General features: G+C 34.7%; 3 protein-coding genes across 5 annotated transcripts in view; 1 reads left to right on the top strand and 2 right to left on the bottom strand.

Annotated features, from left to right (window-relative positions):
- LOC127880496 (uncharacterized) overlaps positions 1 to 12,273 on the bottom strand; it is a 42,945-nt gene extending 30,672 nt beyond the window's left edge. The window contains exons 1-2 of one of the 2 annotated variants that reach the window (XM_052427792.1): positions 12,191 to 12,273; positions 7,881 to 10,099 (exon numbers count right to left, since the gene is read on the bottom strand). In XM_052427792.1, the coding sequence (XP_052283752.1) occupies positions 7,881 to 10,038 (2,158 nt within the window). In that variant the 5' untranslated portion in view covers positions 10,039 to 10,099; positions 12,191 to 12,273. Of the gene's footprint in view, positions 1 to 7,880; positions 10,100 to 12,186 lie in introns of both variants that reach the window. The other variant, XM_052427791.1, reaches the window with a different exon arrangement.
- Positions 1 to 21,730, bottom strand: part of LOC127880518 (protein rolling stone-like) — a 317,579-nt gene that overhangs the window by 103,130 nt on the left and 192,719 nt on the right. The gene's annotated exons all lie outside the window — the stretch shown is intronic.
- LOC127880513 (uncharacterized) lies at positions 12,406 to 18,362 on the top strand. The gene is made up of 3 exons (XM_052427824.1): positions 12,406 to 12,527; positions 14,780 to 14,917; positions 16,362 to 18,362. The coding sequence occupies exons 2-3, from the start codon at positions 14,794 to 14,796 to the stop codon at positions 17,642 to 17,644; spliced, it is 1,407 nt and encodes a 468-aa protein (XP_052283784.1). The 5' UTR covers positions 12,406 to 12,527; positions 14,780 to 14,793; the 3' UTR covers positions 17,645 to 18,362.

Here is a 21,730-nt window from a genome sequence, read left to right on the forward strand (position 1 = left end):
TCCCAGGTGAAAAATACAATGTCTTTTGTTCCTATAGATATATTTGTTGATTGCTCCCCAATTAATGCTGTGTATAAATTTTAGTATATTACACACATGTAATTAAAAACAAATGTGTAATTCAAAGCACATTTAGTGTTAGCTTCATTGTAACATTTGCCTAAGAAGGATGACCTTGACCTTGACCTTTCATCACTCAAAATGTGCAGCACCATGAGATACACATGCATGCCAAATATCAAGTTGCTATCTCCAATATTGCAAAAGTACTCATCAAATGAGCGATTTTGGCCACATATATTTGACCTCTGACCTTGAAGGATGACCTTGACCTTTCACCACTCAAAATGTGCAGCTCCATGAGATACACATGCATGCCAAATATCAAGTTGCTATCTTGAATATTGAAATATTACAAAAGTGTACATTAAATGAGCAATTTTGACCCATATATTTGACCTTTGACCTTGAAGGATGACCTTTAAGGTCGCCGTGGTGTAATGGATATGGTGTCCGCCTTGCGACCGGGAGGTCACGGGTTCGATCCCCACCGTGGGAGCGTTATTTAGATCTCCCCCACAGACACCAAGTACTGGTTCTAGGCCCAGGAAACGGACTCGAGAGCGTTTATATAAGCCTTAGGCTTTCGACGCAATCGAGCTAAAATAAATAGGTTTAAACATTAAACTAAGGATGACCTTGACCTTTCACCACTCAAAATGTGCAGCTCCATGAGATACATATGCATGCCAAATATCAAGTTGCTATCTTCAATATTGCAAAAGTTATTGCAAATGTTAAAGTTGGCGCAAACCAACAGACCAACCAACAGACCAACAGACAGGGCAAAAACAATATGTCCCCCACTTCTATAGTGGGGGACATAAAAATGATGCAAGGCTGATAATGTGGAGGAGTCTAAAGTGAAACAAAAATCAAAATGCTTGCATCAAGTAGCAAGATCCTGCTTCATTCGAGATCCCTGTTATAGTATAACATATTAAATGACATACACATGCACAGGTACTTGAACAATTTTGTTTGGTCCTTATGTATATAATAAGAGAATATATATACAGGGCCCTCAATCCATTTTAGGGGAAGCGGGTCGCTACCCTCATGAGGGGGAATTTTTGCGGCATTTCCCTTTTTGGGGGATTTTTTTATTTTTTACTTACTCTCTCAATATTACGTTTGTACATGTCTGCACTATATTCATTTCTTTTTTCATTATTTATTATGTTTGTTTAGATTAAATTGAAATAAAATTGAGATATAATAATAATGAGACACATCTTTCTATAAATTTTTTTTTTTTTTTTTTTTATAGAAAAATTCAGGGGAAAAAAGTATACTTTTCAGGTGGGGGACTGCGGCCGAAATTCGGCCGCAGATTTGCTAGAGGGCCCTGATATATAAGGACCAAACTTTTTTTTTCAAGTACTTGTCTGTGTACACATGCATATACCAGTGCTCAAGATAATTATTTGGGGAATAGGGTTTTCACCCGTTGATTTTGAAAAATAGGGTGATTTCATTCTTGCAATAGGGTGAAATTAGATATAAAAATGCATACCGTAAAATCATTGCCGCTTTACTTCTGTTGAAGCTAGACACTAGTTTTGATTCAATAAAACTTTAAACTATTATCATTAACTTTAATAAATTGTTGTTTCATAACATCTTTAATCCTTGAAACTGTCCATAATATAATCTTTTAGCTTAAAAGAAAAGATAACAAGAATGATTCGGCACTAATTGGCTTTTGCTTTCTTGGTTCGAAAACGTTTGCGATCGACTGATATGTTGGTGCAACAATCGCGGACGTCTTTGGATCTTAGACTTTCATTTTGCATCGCAATAGAAGCTGAAAATTCAGACGCTTTACAAAGACATGCACAATGAACGACGGATTAAGTCAGATTTAAAATGCATCAGGGTTTTTTTTTGGCCTGATTTTATAACCGAAATTCGGCTATAGTCCCAATCCCAAAAAGTATGCTATTTTCCCAAAATGTGGCAAAAAATTCCCAATTTCCAAAAAAATAATACTTTTTTTTTGTTTTTTAAAGAAGTGTCTAATGTGTATTTTATCTCAAATTTAATTCAATTACATCTTACAAAGTAACATATGATTTTGTTCTTTTAATTTGAATGATTATAAAGAGTTATATCAAATTTAGTATTTCCCTAATCAGTGGACTTTTCGTGTGAAAAAAAAGGCTAATGAATTTATTTTCCCGATTTCATGAAAATGCCGATAAAATTCCCAATTCCAAAGCCATGGGCTATCTTCCCAAAAAGTGGGGAAAAAAACCTGTGCATGTATGTCGTCGTTAATAATTTGGTCAGACGCTTTATTTAAAGGGATCTTTTCACGGTTTGGTAAATTGACAAAATTGAAAAAAGTTGTTTCAGATTTGCAAACTTTCGGTTTAGTTATGATATTTGTGAGGAAACAGTATTACTGAACTTTTGCTATGGTCTAATATAGCCATTATAAGCATTTTTTGACGATTTAAAAACCTAAAAATTATAAAGCGTTTCAACGCGAAACAATTGAATAATTTGGAGAATTCTGTTGTTGTCGTTTAGATTTGTGAAACTACAAAGATTGCTTATATAAGGTATAAAATAGGCATGTCAGGTATGCTTGGCAGGATAGCTCAGTTTGCTAATGCGTTTTTACTTCAGGATTCCGGGGGTCACTGGTTTGAGCCCTGCTGAGGGCTACTTTTTTTTCCTTTTTAAATTTTATTTTTGATATTTTACTGTAGCTTTTAAAATTTAATGTTAACATGTATCAATATAAAGCATTTAATGACAAACTTCAAAACATGCAAAAATTTGTGAAAAGGCCACTTCAACATTGAAATCTAGCCCACAGAGGGTTTGGATAGTTTTCCTGCTTTTATCCAGGGGCTATCTGAATGAATGCATCGCCGCATTACGATAATAATTCCAAAGAGAAAATACCAAAAATCAGCAAAGCATTTTCGATCTAATGTAATTTGTATCGTACCCATCAAATTTGACGAATTTGTGTAAAGGTCAAATTGGTTGCGTTTCAATACGCATGATATTATATTTATTTGCGTTTTTAAACATTTTAATAGGATGAAAGACCCAATTATGCAGCTTATCTGGGGTACTGATATACATGTATTTTCTATATCATGATAACTCAAAACATTCCCAACACACAGAGTCCTAAAATTAAGAGAAACATAGTGTTTTTCCCAGGCCATTTTAGCGTAGCGAAAAGCCACGCCGTCCTTCCGGATCGCCACGCTGCCCTTCTCAAAGGCAAATTTCGCCACGCGCCCTTTTTTTCAAAGGCAAATTTCGCCACACGCCCTTATCGATAACATCTTTATTGCCTTACGATCTAACTTGGTCCGCAAAATCAGCTTCCTTGATTGTCTGTGACGCTCCGACTGTGCTTGATTTACTCAAGAGACGTCAACGTCTAATCGACTATATTTAATTGAGCAGATTTAATCTATAACAGTGCTCGATTTATAGGTAGGTCTTACTGACTGCTCCAAAGCTGTGAATTAGTCATGCGTGAATAACCCGTGTCGGTATCAATCGATAATGCCGGAGGCTATGTTATACCAAGCGCACTTTTCTCTCGGCAATGTGTACTCCTCCACGATATAATCATTACTTCGGAGACTTTTGATGAAAAACTCGATGTTATTCTCGTGGCAATTGTGCTTTGCATGCATTATTCAGTTATATCAAAACATATATTTTTACGCATAATAACATTTAAATTCACAAACAAATTTATTCTTTATTGTTTTCGTCTTTAAGATAATTAGATCTAATTATTGAAATAATTACTGAGCCGTATACCAATTAAACAAAATGCGAATCGCGTATACGATTTAACGTTGCTATGCGCAACTGTCGCTTACATCATTTGATATTTTAACAACATGGCGGACTATACAGAATTAAATTGTGACTCGGCAAAAATGGCAAATAACGTCGTAAACGATCGAATTAACAATGGAGATTATACATTAAGAAGGAATTAATGAAATGTCTTTGATAATCAACGATGCATAAAAATGTTTTAGATAGCAACAACATTATTTATTTATTTGTAATCTTCTCGGTGGATGTATGACACGGAAACGAGTGTTTGCATATTGTTAACGATCAATTTACTCGCCAGGTTATTTTAAACATCTGTCGAGATTATTGTTAGAAAATGGGATAAGACAAACATGGTTACATTTATACGTTAGTGGATCTGTGTATAATCAGATTCATATGAATATATTGCTTTATTATGTTTGTCGTGCTGTACAGTTTATTGAAACAAGGTAAATATATTAATATAAATCATAGTAAGTTAAATACATTTATTACCATTAAATGTGCTTGTTTATATGTTATTTTTTTCCACAACTGCTTTTGATGCGATTACATGTTTCCCCGTAATTCAGGTATTCGGGAACATTTTTGCCCTTTTTTGCCTCAACTGCACGCTAAAATGCCCTTTTTGAAAGTAATGCACCATGCCCCTTTGCCTTCCTAGGAAAAACACTAGAAACACTAACCAAAAAATTGAAACACACAAAAATAGTTATTTTGGCTCAAAAATAGGGTGTCTAAAAAACTTGAGAGTAGCAGAAAAGTTACGAGTTATTAAGGTATTCTATACATGTATCAGAGCTCCAGATAAGGGCCGTACAGCCGTTAATACGCCTTTTTCATGAAGATTTACGCATTTATTTTTATAAACTGGATGTACAATTACGACTTTAATGTCCATTTTACGCATATACGAAAAACATCTGGCCGTACCGATAAGTCTGAGTCAGCGCTTTTCGTTTATTTAAATTACCGAAAAGTTGTAGACTGGGTTCATACAGAGTTTCAATAGATGCAGAATCCTGTGTTTTGACACAAGCAAATTAAAAATGACTTGTTTTTGACTCAACCCTTTTTTGGCCGTGCGTCATTTTGATGCATCGAAAATTTGACCTATGCGTCAGTCAGTTAACATCTCGAGTTCCAAGGTAATAAATCCCGCTGTGCTCCTTATTGAAATTAATGTTTCAGTATTTGAAACTCGGTCTTTTATCGAGGGAATATTGTGGGAGTTGTTTAACTTATCTGATCTCTTTGAATACACGTCACTGTCTAAATAGTGCATGCGCAGTAACTGGGTAATTAGCAGCAGCGATTACGTGATATCTGAATTTTGATTGACCATCCGATAATTGCAGGGTCTTTTGCAGACTTTGCAGTCAGCACAGTTAAAGAAAGTCGGCAAAAGTAATTAAAGAAAAAACAAAATTGATCAAAGGTCTATTAATTACGTAGATCCACAAGTATGTCCAGCGAGTTTTGTCAGTTTGTTAATCCACCGATGATTACGAGCAGGGTTTTTTTTTAGAAAGAGGGGAAGATTAGTCGGGAAGAGGGGTCGGATTATTGTGAAAGTGAAAGTAGACAATCGGCAGCTGCCGCACCTTTCCCTTCCGATACTGTAGCAGATCTAGATTGTCAACCCATTCATCATAAAATTGAAATCATAATATTGACATCGTTCCCCGGCCCCAGTTGAAAACATTTCCCATTATTAGATCTACACACCTGCAACTTTATTTAGGACTTTGACTTTAATACAGGGCTTGCACTAAGAAATAAATTTTGGAAGTCCTGACTTCCTGCCCTTTAATTATGGAAGTCCCACTCAAAAATGTTGGAAGTCCAAACAACTTTAATGTTGATGTTAACGGAATGTCAACTGCGTAAATGATCACAAACTCTTCCCATCCATTTTGGGTCACTGTACATCTGTGAAAGTAACTAGATACATGTATATCTTACAACAAGGCGGAGACTACCCTAGGCTTTAAAAATAGGGAGAAGTTTGGAAAATCAGGGTATAAGTTTGTGCAAACAATATCGACTTAAAAAACAAAACATGTTAATTTCAAAACTTTGATTATTTCTATCATTTTACTATGTTCATTTGTAAAAACAATAAATTCTCATTAAAATCTATGTAATCATAACACATTTAAGTCATTCAACACATTTAAGTAATTTGAGATATGTGCGGTTGCACATTTTCATCACATATTTATTGTCATTTTATTATCCTCATTCCTATGACTGCATTTGCAACAAAACACAATCTTAATGAATGGTCATGATGGAGCATCTAGTATATCAATTACTGTTTATCCGAATACTATATATGTCCGAAATATGTACACTAAATAAATGCCTTACCAGTTAAACTTCAATAATCCAAACTTTCCTTGTTGTTATCTGGTTTAACAAACCTTATCAACTATTTGTTACATTTTGTAAATCCATTTAATGTTTTCTCCATTATTGAACCAACATTACTTGTAATTTGAATCGCCAGCTTTGAACTGAACGCGGGTTGAATGTTACAACAGGTCAGCCATTTGCAATGTCGAAAATCATGACGTAGCAATTTAATTCTACTCGGATAATTTATATCTAATCAAGGAAATGTGTTTTCTGAATGTTTCTTACTAGTAAAATGACTTGTTAGTATAGAAAATGAACTGTGATTCCAGTTTATATAAGATGGTTATTACTCGTAATTATCGGTGGATTAACAAACTGTGAAAACTCGCGGGACCTAATACGGTAGTGAATCTACGTAATTAATTAAACTTTGATCAATTTTGTTTTTCTTTAATTATTTTTGCCGTCTTTCTTTTACCGTACCGTCTGCCCAAAACCAGCAATTATCTCCTAATCATTAGACAACATATGGCACGCGAAGAGACACGAGTGTGTTGTTAAAGCAACCAATTTTAAGCGACTGCTTTGTCACGGTCAATTTGCGATCCGCGCGGGGGGTAAATTGACCGTTAGATAAACAATAAACTTGCTAATCACCTGCGGGCGGTAGCAAATATAAGGAGGCGGAGTTTAGACTGATCGAGACGTGTGCAAAACACATTGAGTCGGCAGAAAGCAGTGTTGATTGAAGTGTTATTTTAATCGACAGCTTACGTCACGGGTTGCTATTTTCGGCGTATGACCAATTTTAAGGAAGTACAGTGGACGTCATGGCTTTTTTTTATCGGCGTATGGAAACAATTATCGGGCGTAATATACGGCCGTACGCCGCTTAGTGCAAGCCCTGTTTAATATCATACTTGTTCATGTGTTTAAAAACAAAAAGGTCAGAGACATGCCTCTTTTTCTAAAAAAAAAACCTGAAGTCTGTAGGTGAGTTATAGACATTGAAATGAACAGTTTTAATTTTTTCCCCAAATATGTCTCTTTCGCGCTCGATTTTCCCCTTTTACCCAGCGTCCAGCGTCTACCCCTTTTTCTAAAAAAAAACCCTGTTTTAGGCGACATTTTGCGTAAGAAAGCGACAGAGTCGCTCATGTCGCCCTCTTGCGCGAGCCCTGATCATGGTATTGTTATTTAATAAAGCAGTATAATTTTTAAGATATTGTGTTACTCTTAGAGCATATTTTTATCTAAAATATTGAATAATACAGACAAAAACACAATTAACGCGCTTCAAAATTGACCCCAGCATTTTTCAATTTGACTCCTCAAAATTTCAGTCCAGGGGTCATTGACTCCTGGTTTTTAAAATCTATTGAAATCCCTGCACACAGAGTGGACAATTATTCCCACTGGTATATGTCATATAACCAAAATGACCAGAAAAAGCCCTGTAACCGTACAATATTTAAAATAAGTTAAATTATACTGGTAATAGATTTACCTCTTGTTGCCATAATTCAATTGATGTACCGGAAGTGTTTTGATTTACAAAAACATATTACTTAAACACAGACATGAAGCTTAACAAGACAAATTACTCTGACAATCGTTATCATAAATGATACCTTTGTGTGCTGCAATATGGCGTTCTAAATGACACTTCTTGTAGAAGGCCATCTCACAGCCTTCCTCTGTGCATTTGTAATTTTTTGGTGCATTCTGATGGGTCTCGTTCATGTGGAGAACCAGGGAACGCTTCGTTTTAAAGTTTTTCTCGCATCCCTCGAACTCACATGGAAATGGCTTATCAGTCTGATGTGAGATTTCATGTAATTTCAAACCATTCATTGTCTTAAAAGATTTGTCACAACTATCATGCTCACACTTGTAAGGTCTATCTTCCGAATGAAGCTTCAAATGTCTCCGCATATTGTCCTCGGTAAAAAACATTTTATCGCATTCTTGACACTTAATATTACGTTCCCCACGCTGTTCATGGATATGCCTTATGTGCTTTTTTAAGTTCGCTTTGTAATTTGATTTGTAGTCACACTGGTCGCAACTAAATAGCTTCGGTTGGTCTGGATAATGCGACACTACATGACACTTTAGGGAAGACTCGTATTGGAATTCCTTGGAACATTCCGGGCACCTAAACGGTATCCGTCCCTGACACTCTTCCATGTGTTTTTCAAGTGGAACTTCGCTGCACTTGACATATCGGTTACACAACTTGCAGAACTTACAGTCACTTCTGTCCTTATGCTCCATTGCTGAATGCTCATCAAGAACCTCTTCAACATCGGTCCTATATTTGCACCGCTTGCACTGAAAGATGCCATGAGTTCGCATGTGGTTTATAACAAGCACTCGTTTCGGGGCAGAGTATTCACACTGCTCACACTTATGCACTTTTGGTTTAGAACTGGCTTCCACATCCAGACCGAATAAGTCCGGTTTACACTTACGTAAATGCCTTGTGTGCCCTCCTTTGCTTCTAGACACATATCCACAATGTTCGCATTTAATACTTTGCTCTAATTGTTTATTGTCATCACCGCCTTCGTCTCTGTCTTCAAATTCGTCGTCTTCACTACTCTTCTCATCCAGGTCTTCATGATCATTTTTAATAACACTTTGATCTTCTCTGTGACTGTTAATACTTTCAAAACTTGTCTCTAAATCAGAACTTTCTTTACTGTTTTCGTCATCTGACTCCAAAACTGATTCACTGGCTGCTTTATCGTTGTCTTTCAGAGCTAAACCTGTTGTCTCGTTTTTCACAAAAGAATTCACAACACTGTCATCTTTATTCTGCTCATGCTTATGATTGTTCGAAATAGATTTAACAGGCGGAATACTTTCAGTTTTATGGATGTCCTTCAAACTGACTTTACCTTTCAGCTTCTGTTCAACTTCTTTGTACAAGTCGCTCTGTGTGTGTTCTAGTTTCTTTGCTAAAGTTGCTGTTATTTTTTTCCCTGAATCTTTATTTAGCTGAATAGTATTCACTTCGGTATTATCACCCTGAGGACCTGAGAGTTTTCGCTTCCTGCCCTGTTTCTTCTTTATTGCATCATCAACAACTTCTGCCTCTTTCTGCTTTTTCTTTGGCCCAGGTTTTTTCCTAGCTGTAACCACTTCACCATTTTTAATATTACCAACATCCTTTGATTTTGGAAGTTTCTTTGATTTTGGAGATGTCTGCTCTGTACTTCTTGATGGTGATTTGTTTGGAGATGACTGCTCTGTACTTCTTGATGGCGATTTGTTCGGAGATGTCTGCTCTGTACTTCTTGATGGTGATTTGGATAGACGAATTGGTGATTCTTCAGATTTTGTTTTTTTCTTGCCCTTTGCCTTTTTCTCAGGGGAAGCTTTTTTGTCTGCAACTGCTGGTATACTTTTTTCAAAACATGTATCTGGAGATTCTTCAGTGACAATATGACTGTGATCCTCACCATTTACTTCAATTTTAGCTTCAGGACTTTTATCGAGTACTCTATTACAGTTCCTCTTTTTAGGTGGTGTGCTTTTATATGACGAAATATCAGAAATATTGTCATCTTCTCCTACAATACTACTTTTTTCTGAGACAATATCACTTTGATTATCCACAAACTTGTCTGTTTCAAGTCCTTCTCTGGCACATTTTGCAGTCTTACGCTTTTTGGGCGGGGTGCTCTTTGTTGATAGATTATCCTCTTCGGGCTCTTGGACTTCTACTGGCTCAACCCTTCGCCGCAACTCAGGCTTCTTTCTAGGATCCTTTATAGTCCTCATGGTGAATTTCACTTAACCATTGCGCTGAATAAATGCCATCCCAGGTCAACCTTACATCATCCTAAAAATAATAAAACAAACGGTTAAAGACCACTAACAAAAAAGAAGCTTCTCTAATTCAATGGATGTTTCATTTTGAATGATATATTTAAATATATAATGTTTATATAACTTTTTTTATCACATTTATCAAAATTAAGGTGCAATGATTAAAAGCTATACTTTTTAAAGATACACGCATGTTTTTATTTATTAACAAATGCAGTGTACATAAAATGAGTAACTTTAAATATACCGTAATTACTCTATGTTTTCGGACACTTAAAAATAATAAATTTTTTGCTTGTCCGAAAACTTAGATACAAAAAATATTCACAAAATACAGATGTCCGAAAACTTAAGAGTCGAAAATTAAAGTATCCGAAAACAGCATCAATTGTATCAACGACTACCGGTAATAGTGCTCGCTTGTAAAATACGATGCCGTAAAGTATAAATTACAGTTATATATGTTTGCACAGCATTTTAAATAATTTTTAAATGCTTAATTTATTTGAGAGAAAGTTACTACAAGGTTGTACTTTGAGCAACGAGTTCAAAGATGAGCATGTGATGTACCGATACTCGTTAGAATGAACCTGTAATTAGCGCAATAAAAAAGCAAATTATGAATTCTGTGTTTGTTCATTTCCGATAGTTGTTGTCTAACACCTTCCATTGTTCGTTAAACTTGCAATAGGGTGCATCACACTTTGAAGCGTTTAGTATTTGTCACAGTTGTTTTACTGTGAAGGGGTACCGGTAGTACAGCACCATTTCGGTAGATACTTGAACTGTTAATTGGCACTACCCCTGGTAATTGTCATAACACTTATGCTATCGGACGAAACCATTGTTTACCGGTTTACACGATTATTTACCCAATAACGCAAATGTAATAGTCTGTTGCCCTTAGGCATGCACCTGCCATGTTTTATGATGTTAATCTGATTGTAAAACCCCATGATTGAAGTGACATTAGATATCGAAAAAATAACCGAAATTTGGTAAAATAGCGCTGTAAATTATACTGTCCGAAAACTTACAGACATTAATTATGGACGAAAACTAGTGTGTCCGAAAATTAAGAGTCACGAAAAATAATTATTTTTTCTAAAAAAGGGGGTGTCCGAAAACTAAGAGTGTCCGAAAACATAGAGTAATTACGGTACTAACTTTGTACTTAATTTAATTTGTCTCTATAATTATTTTTATTGTAATGTTTGGCAGTGAAAGATAAACTAAATGAAGGGCAGACGCCATGACTAAGTGTCTAATAGACTTACAAAGACCTGCTAACTAGTACACACTTCCAGGTTGAATAAGGTGTGAAATCATCACTGCATAACCATACCAACAAATTACACAACTATTGCTCAACAATCAAGAACAATTATGGTGGAAATGCCATAGTTTTTGGGAAGAGTAATTTATTGGTAATACAAATGCCACACCAAATGGAGTAGATTCTTCATATTCAAGAAAGAATTCATGCCACAAAATGTTTAAAGGTAACATCTACATCTATTTATTTTAAAATGTTTGTTTTCATTTGAACTATTTTACATGTATATATCTTAAATGTTGAATGATTTCATTCATAAAATTCAACTTTGAAACATACACATTCAGCCCAAATTGCAAAGTTGCGTGTATTTGTGTGAACTGTTTATTATATCATTTTTTATTATCTACTTTATTAACTGGTTGACTTAATTATCAATGCCTTTTAATCATAATGTGGGCCAAAGAGTGTGTTAAAGTACCGATCCTAATCAAATGTCTACAACGTATTTTTTTATATCATTGTTGTCTGATCAAGTTCATTTTCCTGTTTTTTTTTAATATCGAAACGAACAAGCAAATATCTGTGCATACACTTATTTAATTAAACAAGTTTATTATTAATTGGTGACAACGCTACAAGTTTTAAAATGTGTTAACTAACATGCACTTTTTTGTAAATTTATGCTAGATGGTCGGACCCAATTAACGTTTTGCACCAATAAACACAAACTCTCGAAATTAATCATAGTTTTTGGATGAATGCACGCGTTAGATATGCAATATTTTAAATAAGTATCAAATATTAATATAAATTTAACCTACATACTGAATATCCACACACTTGTTGAATTCATTCCGTTGAAGTTGATAAAAATTAAAGATGTCTACATTACTATACACATTCCGTCGGCCATTGCTAAATTTAGCAAATCAATTCACTGAGCGGCAGAAAATGACATATGCATCAATGATTGGCTGCGGCTCATCAGAGAAAGAAAAAAATCGACCAATGGAAAATTCGGTCTGATATGTACGAAATGGCGCCAATGTATAAGTCTGTGAAACCCAATTTGTTGACATATTTTGACAACATGCTGTGTACTTTGAAACAACACTGAACCAAAATCGTTTGCAAGCACGATATTTCATCTATTTACGTACAGGTGAGTATTCATTATCAATCGTGTCTATGAAATTGACCGTACAAAACTTCATTTGCGACACTTGATGATCAGCTGAGACAACAAGTGCGCGCTAAATTGAGCTGTCAAAATAATCACAACACGTCACAAAGGGATATAAGGGACCATCTTAAAGGTGATATTTTAAGTTGAAAAATTCTTGTATGGCCTTTAATATTAACGTGATTTTGTTTGATTGGTTGAAATGATGTAAGCACTTTCAATATGTACGTATAAAATTGCACCAGTTGTTTTGATACTCCATAATTCATTAAAAAATAAATAAGTTTAAGAATAGTTTAAGTATTTGACTCAAATATAAACAAATTTCATAGCAGCACATGAATAATATTTTCAGATATTTTTTTGCGAATTGTTCATTCTACATGTCCGGACATACCAGGGAAGTAGATTATGTTTCAACATTGGGGTGGCTAACATAACTAAATATCTCCTTCATTAACCATTCCCCAATCACATACTTTATTTTCTACTACCCAAATATACAGATAATAAAAGAAAATGTTGGGAGGAGAAAAAGTCTAGGGTTTGGGGGAGAAAGGACCAGGGTAGAAACATCCAGAGGGAGAAAAGACCGGAAATCACATTTTAATAACACGCAGAGTAGTACATGTATGTGAAAAAGATGCAATTATTCTGGGTTAATTGTGGTTAAGCGCAAATAAGCACGTTTATTTGTTCACTTGCCAATGACACGATCTTTTGGAAACATCTTGATATAACAGTCCTTTGTTAATTGTTTTGTTTCCAAAGGCAATAGGGAATTATGTAATTTGTCCGTGATTGGGTAAGTGTCATTTACTGATAAATAACGCAAAAAATAATTGCATTACTGAATTGGAGTAAAACAATATAACTTTCCACTTATCAGGATATACAATAGGGATTAAAAAAAAAATTATAATTTATATCAAATCACTGTCTGTGCAACCCCAACATAGTATCATGAAACCTTTAAGATGATGTCAGCCATTACGGTTATTCAGGGGTCTCGCAAGTGGGCGAAGTGGGCGATTTGCTCGCCAAGGGAATATTTATGTCGCTAATTAATTTCATGAAGGCGACATAACTTCTCCACCTTTTAATTATTTGTTTGTGCCACACATTGACCATTAAAATCAACTTGATGTGGAGAACTGGAAACAGGAGAATTCTCAGCCAGAAGTTGCCCCATTTACAGGTCATGCAAAGTTGAACATTCAAATGCACAGGCGGGAGCTATTAGAGTTCTTAAAATTGTTCATAGGTGAAGCCTTGATTAATTGCCTTGTGCTGGCTACCAGTAACTATACTTCAGCAAAGTTAAATGGCCCATTAAAACAATACAAAGGAATGATCAAATGGGAAGAGTTTACTAGCACTGACAATAAATATAGGGCTCATTCACAGGTAAGATTTGGAATCTGTGCTGTAAAATGAGATTTTAAATGAATTTTTATTTTAAAAAAATTGTAGCACAATATAACATACTTGTAAAATGAAGACCTATGACGCAACTGTACAGATGTGACATTTCCTGAAACTTTCAGCTAAGCTTGACCCCTGGATGCAAAAGTACTACCATTTCTCCCTGAAAAGTTGCCACTTCTCCCTATTTTGGTCTTTGGGAGAAGTGACTTCTCCCTAAATTTTGAACCTAGCTAGACCCCTGGTTATTGTCCCCTACTGGTTTCACCTGAGGGGACTTATGGTTTGTGCTCCATCTGTCAGTCTGTCCGTCACACTTTTCTGGATCCTGCGATAACTTTAAAAGTTCTTCATATTTTTTCATGAAACTTGAAACATGGATAGATGGCAATATGGACATTATGCACGTAATTTCATTTTGTTCCTACGTCAAAAATTCAGGTTGCTATGGCAACAAATAGACAAGAAATACTGCTGAAAATGGTGGTTTTCTGGATCCTGCGATAACTTAAAAAGTTCTTCATATTTTTTCATGTAACTTGAAACATGGATAGATGGCAATATGGACATCATGCACACCATTTCATTTTGTTCCTATGTCAAAAATTCTGGTTGCTGTGGCAACAAAAAACAAAAAATCTGATAATGGTGGGATTTCTGACAATGGTGGAGCCGGTAGGGGACATATATTGCTTGGCAATAGTCTTGTTTTGACTGTATTTTGAGAAACCTTTTGTACATGTATCATTCATTACACCTTTGTATATGGTAAATTTATTAACATCACATTTGCTGCTGTATTTCAGATGCTCTTGATGAGATGCTGCAAAACAGTGACTGCCATCTTCCGTATGATCTGTTACCAGGAGCTGTAGACAATTTTAGGGCCACAGAATCATCATTCGATAGTGGATATTGTGCGTCCCCATTAAACCCTTCTTCAGGTTTGTCTTCATTTGTGAATTATGACAACGAATCTAGACAGTGTTCTTTCACAGCGATATTTTTTCCAAATTGGGAAAAGCAAAGTACGTAAACAATAGGATGAATAAGAGTGAAAAACCCCGAAAATTGGGCAAATTTGCGTCTTGCAATCTTCAGATTGGGAATTATGGGTCTTTTTAATTGCTTGGTATTAATTGCACAAACCAATACAAATATTCATTAACATGCATTTTGGCTTAAAATTTTGAGTTTCAGTGCTAATTTTATTGGCTCGGCTGTTACCCGAGGTATTGTCACAGCCAGCTCTTCGTGTCCTAAAACCTTAACATTTTGTTGACCTTTTAAACCTTTTGAACCTTGGTTCTAAAACGAAAGTGCTTCCACCTACAACATTGAAACTTCAATGTAGCTGCACCTTGATGAGTTCTACACGCCACACCCATGTTTGGGTCACTAGGTCAAAGGTGAGGTCACGGTGACCTCTAAAAAAAATATTCTGACAAGCTTTAATTTATTCAAAACTGCTACCGCAGCCTAGAGTTGGCATTCATTATGTGGTGTTCTTGTTTGTTCACTTGCAAATAATGCACTTTAGCAAACAAAATTGAAAAAATTGTCTTTTCTTTTGGGAAGTTTTTAGACGGCCATTGGGGACTTTTCACTTTTACCTCCATTGTGAAAGTATCTTTTACAGGTCTATGAAGAAGGAAAGAAATCGCTTTATCATAAGCAGCTTAGCTGATATTGTCATTCTTTTTAATTAGGAAAATAAAAAGACAGGTTTATGTAAAGTCTACTCTAGTTGAGGTTAAGATTGGTTTACAAGACAAGACAATTTGACAAACAAAATGTTTCTTTAAATATTTTCGTACACTATTCATAAAACCTGCAGATATTATAATAGTGGTAGCAATTTTGCGCACATGCATCAATATGGCTAGCAAGTTCTTAAGTGCTTACTTATGTAACTCTCTTGTAGTCTTTGGACGTGCATGTATAACAGGGATGAAAGACATCTGCTCATTTGTTGACAGTTTCAAAGTTTCACAAATTATTTGACAATTGTCACTGAAAAGCATTTTAATTGAACTGTTTTGTGCATGATGCACTTTATAATGGACTGCACAACACACTATCATCAAGGGTATATTAAAAATCAGCCACCCGTGAGACACAATATTAATGTAATTGTTGCAATTATTTACACTTAACACACTTCTTTATATAAATAACACACACAGGAACAGCTATTCAAATAGTTTAAACATATTGAAATAATTTGTATTATAAGAATATTCTAACATTGTAGTATTTGTTGCCTTTCCATAAATATATATATACCATTTGATTAGGGGAAAGGTGCTGAATTTCAGCCTCAGGGTGGCCGTTGAATAACTGGATGACATAATACTTTTGTTGACGTAATATCTGAAATTGTTGTAGGTTCCAGTCGTCAACTCGCCAACATGATGCAGCCGATGTTTCTTGCGAGTCCAACAAAAAGTCCTTTCAAGGTGAATACGGACTCCAATCACATGATAATTATCAGCCCTTTGAAAGGAATATTCAGTCCTTTCAAGGACTCCTCCCTCAGTCCATTCAAGCTTATGCAGAGTCCTTCAAAGGGTTTTGATGATTGGGACAGAGACTTGTTTGCAAACTTTGAGGAAAATTTGTTTGGAATGGGCGACATGTCCGAAAATCTTGTGGATGAACTTTTGAAGTCCCCGAAGGGAAAGGCACTTATGGAAATGAGACAAAGTCCTAGCCAAGCAGTAAGAAGACTTCGCATTTCTCCAGACAACCGCCACAAAGGACAGAGGTTCCAGTCACTAGCTGATGCACATTCAGACATTGATTCTGTTGCGCAAACCACCGGATTACAATGCCTTGACTTTAAAATGGTAGATATAAAGGAAGAAACCACTATTCACGATCACATGTATGGTCAAAATATGTCGGGAAATACACTAAGTGCAATAGACCCAAACAAAATGGGTGCTACTCCAATAAAGCCTCGCATGACAAACATAGAAAATGCACCGATTCGAAAACTTTCAATGATGAAGTCTGTAGGAAATTGTCCTATGCCAAATGTTGTTGTGAAATCTGAAAACGAGCCCAGTGTGCAACACTTGTCTGAAAACTGGCCTCCAACAGAAAGGTTGAAGTTTGCACGTAAACAGTTTCGGGAGATATTGAACGATGCAGTGAAGAGAGAAATACAGCTACTGAAGCAGCAGAAATTAAAGAAAGCTGAGCTTGTGACAAAAAATATTCTTCTGGAAAACAAGAAACAGTTAGAGTTCAAGATTGGCAAGACAGAACACCACAAACAGGACAAAAATCTCAAAGACAGAGTGACTAAAAAGGGTAAAAAAGTGAAGACCTACAGGAAAAAGAAAAAAGACACCTACCCTCAAATAAAGATGGCTCTGGCAAAGACAATAGTTCGGAATCAGCCACCGGTTGTTCACAGGCAGCTGTCCCCACTAACTCCACTGATACATAACACCATGTTGGACCCTGGTTGGTATCCTAGCGCTGATGATGATGATGAAGAGGTAGAGCAGTGGACTGGACCACCTCCCTTCCACACACAGGCTAGCGGTAGTTTTTATAGCGACGATATGTCATCAGAGGAAGAGGAGGAAACGCCCACAAACTATCAGTATGAAACTCTTTCTGGACGAAGGGTGACCATAAAAAGACCAAGACTTTGTTGATTGGGTGTGTTTTGCTGTGATTTAATCTAAATGTTTTGCTTTGATTTTTGTATCAGTGGTAAAGGAAAATTGGCATATTTCATATTGAATATTAGATACTGAGCACTTGAATGGGAATTTAGTTTTGATTATTATTGAATAATTTCTGGCCAAATTTAGAAGTAAATTATGTTAAGCTTAATTCTTAAACTGTTTCTCTTTCCCTGTGATTACTCGAGATGTTTTGATACTGAAAAAAATGCATGTGTAAACGACACTTATTAGTCCCCTACTTGTGAAACCGGTGAGGGACTTATGGTTTGCGCTCTGTGTGACTGTCAGTCTGTCACACTTTTCTGGATCCTGCGATCACTTGAAAAAGTTCTTCTAATTTTTTTCATGAAACTTGAAACTTGGACAGATGGCAATATGGAGATTATGCACGTCATTTCATTTTGTTTCTACGTCAAGAATTCCGGTTGCTATAGCAACAAATAGACTAGAAATATTGCTGAAAATGGTGGATCCTGCGATAACTTTACAAGTTCTTCATATTTTTTCCTGAAAATTAAAACATGGATATATGGAGATTATGCACATCATTTCATTTTGTTCCTACTTCAAGAATTCTGGTTGCTTTGGCAACAAATAAACTACAAATATTGCTGAAAATGGTGGATCCTGCGATAACTTTAAAACTTCATATTATTTCATGAAATTAATAACATTATATAGTAATAAAAAATAAATTAAAAAAAACATCAATTCAATTTAACAAACACAATCTCTAAATTAGCTACCTTAGGGGACTTTTATTTCTTGGCAATAGTCTTTGACTTACATGTGTATTACAAAATATTATTCTCAATGAACATTTCTTTCTGTTGTTTTTCTTCAAAAATATTTGTAATTCACTTTTAATTGATTTGCACAGTTATTTGAGTTGTACTTCATTTTTCAGTTTGCTTTAAACCAAGCTTACTCGTGTTTGGTAGATAAATCTTTGCTTATGTATCATGTTCTTTAATAAAAAAAAAGGTGACTATAGGTGACAAATTTATTTTTATTTTTTTTTAATAATTGTTATTTATGTAAAAATGAAAAACAAAATTGTGCAATGTTTAATAGAAGGAATATATAAATCATTCACTGTGATAACTTCTAGTACACGATCTATGAAAAAGTGTAATCAACAAATATCTGTTAAAAACAATATTGTTATTTGTGGCAAAATTTGGTAAATCTATGAATTAATGAGCAAGCAATGCAACATTCTATGTTGTGGGAAATATTACAATTAATAAATTTCAGTTTCAGACAAACAGCCATCACATTTTTGACATCCTAAAGATGCTTTTATTTACAAATTATTGTACCCACATTTAACTAACAGAGTTTTGTATCAATTCATTTTAATGATTTACAGTGTGTACATTTAGTCAAGCAACATCTTGGCTTTTGGGAACAAGTTTTAACTGAATCCACAACCAACATATAAAGCCATTCCAGCATATTTAAGTTTATTTCCAATAAATATATTAAGGATACAACAATTATCATTTTAACAAAGTCACAATTTAAATTGTTAAAATACTTATGAACTTTTATAACTTAACATGTATGAAAGATTACTGGTATGGTCAACAGTAAAAGAAACTATTATTGAAAAAAATAAACACACTGTAAATCTACTGTACGGGACTATGTTTGATTAATACTTCATGCATTTGAATGAAGGCATTTCAAATAGCAAGACCCAATTAAAAGTATACAAGACGCTAAACCGTTTAAGAGTAATTACTTTATCAATTGGCTAGTTTTGATGTTTAAAAATTGATCACAATTCCCAATTTTTTTGTGACCATGAAATACTACCCTTAAAGTTGTGCAGTATTTGCAAAATGTATTGATCACAAATGCATACTACATAGAATAAACATACTGCTTGATGGTTTAATCAGTTAATACAACTCGTATCTTTTGTTAAGGCTAAACAATTTACAATATTGTTCCAAAATGTCAGGAAACTGTTTGTGAATAGACAACATCATCACACTTTGCCATGTAATAAGCAAATTGAGAAAGTCAATTTTTTAAGTTAAACATGATTGTTTAACAAGTTTGTATCACCCTATTTTCTATGTGTTTCATGGTGTATGCATGGTTATTGTTTTGATAACATTCCTGGTAAGGAAATCATAATAGACATGCATTTTTAAAATTCAGTGTTTTTGGTGTTGTGTTAAACCTGGCGCTTTGTTATTGTCTGTGTAAATTACATATTGTTATGTTTGTGATGTGTGTATATTTTATTTTATTTATTGCATCACTTTTGTTTTATGATTAAGCCAGGTGTACATAGGTAAATGTGTTATCATTTAAATAGGTTAATAAGCTTTATACATTTTGAACATTGAATGAAATAAGAAACTTTGTTTTATATTTTTGGAATTATCAATGACCAGAAAAGAAATTCAAAGCCCCTGTAAATGTGGCCAAGTAAACAGTCGCGTAATATGAATATTTTGTGTTCAAAGTCAATCATCTTCAACATATATTTTTCGAACACTAACAGACCACTGCACATTCATCATGTAACTTGTTTTGAACATTTGTCCAAATAATATCTCAGACAGTTTTGAAAGTGGTTCATGTGATGTCAATCACTAAGTCAACTTGAAATAAAGGTTATTGCTTACATGAATGACTGAGCCTTTTGCATAGTCAGTATATAACTTGCTTCACCCGTTAGTCCTGCAATGTATTATCTCTTGTTTTTTGCTGTCGATTCCAGTGTATTTTAAGCAGATTACAATTAATTTTTTAATAATATGAATGTGAAATATTTTCAAATAGTTAACTGTGTTTAAAAAAAGGTTTTTGCAACTTTGTTTTCAAAATTCTGTGATAAAAAATTATCTTTTTCCTTGTATGTGTTTTTCTGAATAATCAATTATTGTCGGACATACTTTTTAGCGTTTGCCATATGAAAGTCTTGAGTTTCAATCCTAGAAAAGTAGTGGCCCTTTGAATTATCATCATATATGTGTAGAATGTTTTGAATTAGCATCATAGTAGTGGCCCTTTGAATTATCATCATAGTAGTGGCCCTTTGAATCATCATCGTAGTAGTGGCCCTTTCAATTATCATCATAATGGTGGCGCTTTGTATTATCATCGTAGTTGTGGCCTTTTGAATTATAGTAGTAGTGGCCTTTGAATTTACATCATAGAAGTGGACCTTTGAAATATCATCATAGTAGTGGCCCTTTGAAATGAATTATTATGGTGGAAGTGGCCCTTTGAATTATCATCGTAGAAGTGACCTTTTGAAATATCATTGTAGTAGTGGCCCTATGAATTATCACAATGGTGGCCCGTTGAATCTTCCTCATATATGTGACCTGTTGAATCTTCCTTATAGAAGTGAACCTTAGAATCTTTTTCCCACAAAAAGTTTTGTTTATAATCACAGAATTAACTCTTGCTGTAGACATGACCAAACTATAAATTCATTTTGTATACAGAAACATTTCATTTCTATTACTAGATCTTTGTTTTGAAAATGTTTCAATACTTTGGTTATGTCCCCAGCAGTGGGAGACATTATGCTTATCCATCTAAAGCTGCATCCTGTAATTTTTTGAGCTCCTTTTTTTTGACAGATCTAACTCGAAATTTCACAGTAAAAGCTTAAACAGTTCGATTATTTCATGGGAAGACATTTTTTATTACCAATTTTAACAGAATTGTGACTTATTTCCAAAAACAAAATATGTTTATGAAAATGAATTTTTGAAGACAGCTATCGTGTTGAAATGACCCTTGAGTGTCTAAACATGTTGTGGAATCGTTTTACCCTTTCCCACTTAGAAGCAAAGTGAAAATTGCAATGTGCAAACAGCATAGAACCAGAACATTCTGTGAGTAACTCGCAGTCTGTTGAGGTTTTATGTTGTTTGCTGCTTATCAGTATCTAAGGGTTGGAAATGAAGCCTTTACAAATTGAATCTTGTAAGAAAGGGACTACAAATGCGTCAAAATACGTATCTAAGTGGAAAAGGGTTAAAGTGTGTCTATGACACTTCTAGTTCATGGTTGTAATAA

The sequence above is a fragment of the Dreissena polymorpha genome, chromosome 5, assembly GCF_020536995.1.
Source record: "Dreissena polymorpha isolate Duluth1 chromosome 5, UMN_Dpol_1.0, whole genome shotgun sequence".
NCBI lineage: Eukaryota > Metazoa > Mollusca > Bivalvia > Myida > Dreissenidae > Dreissena > Dreissena polymorpha.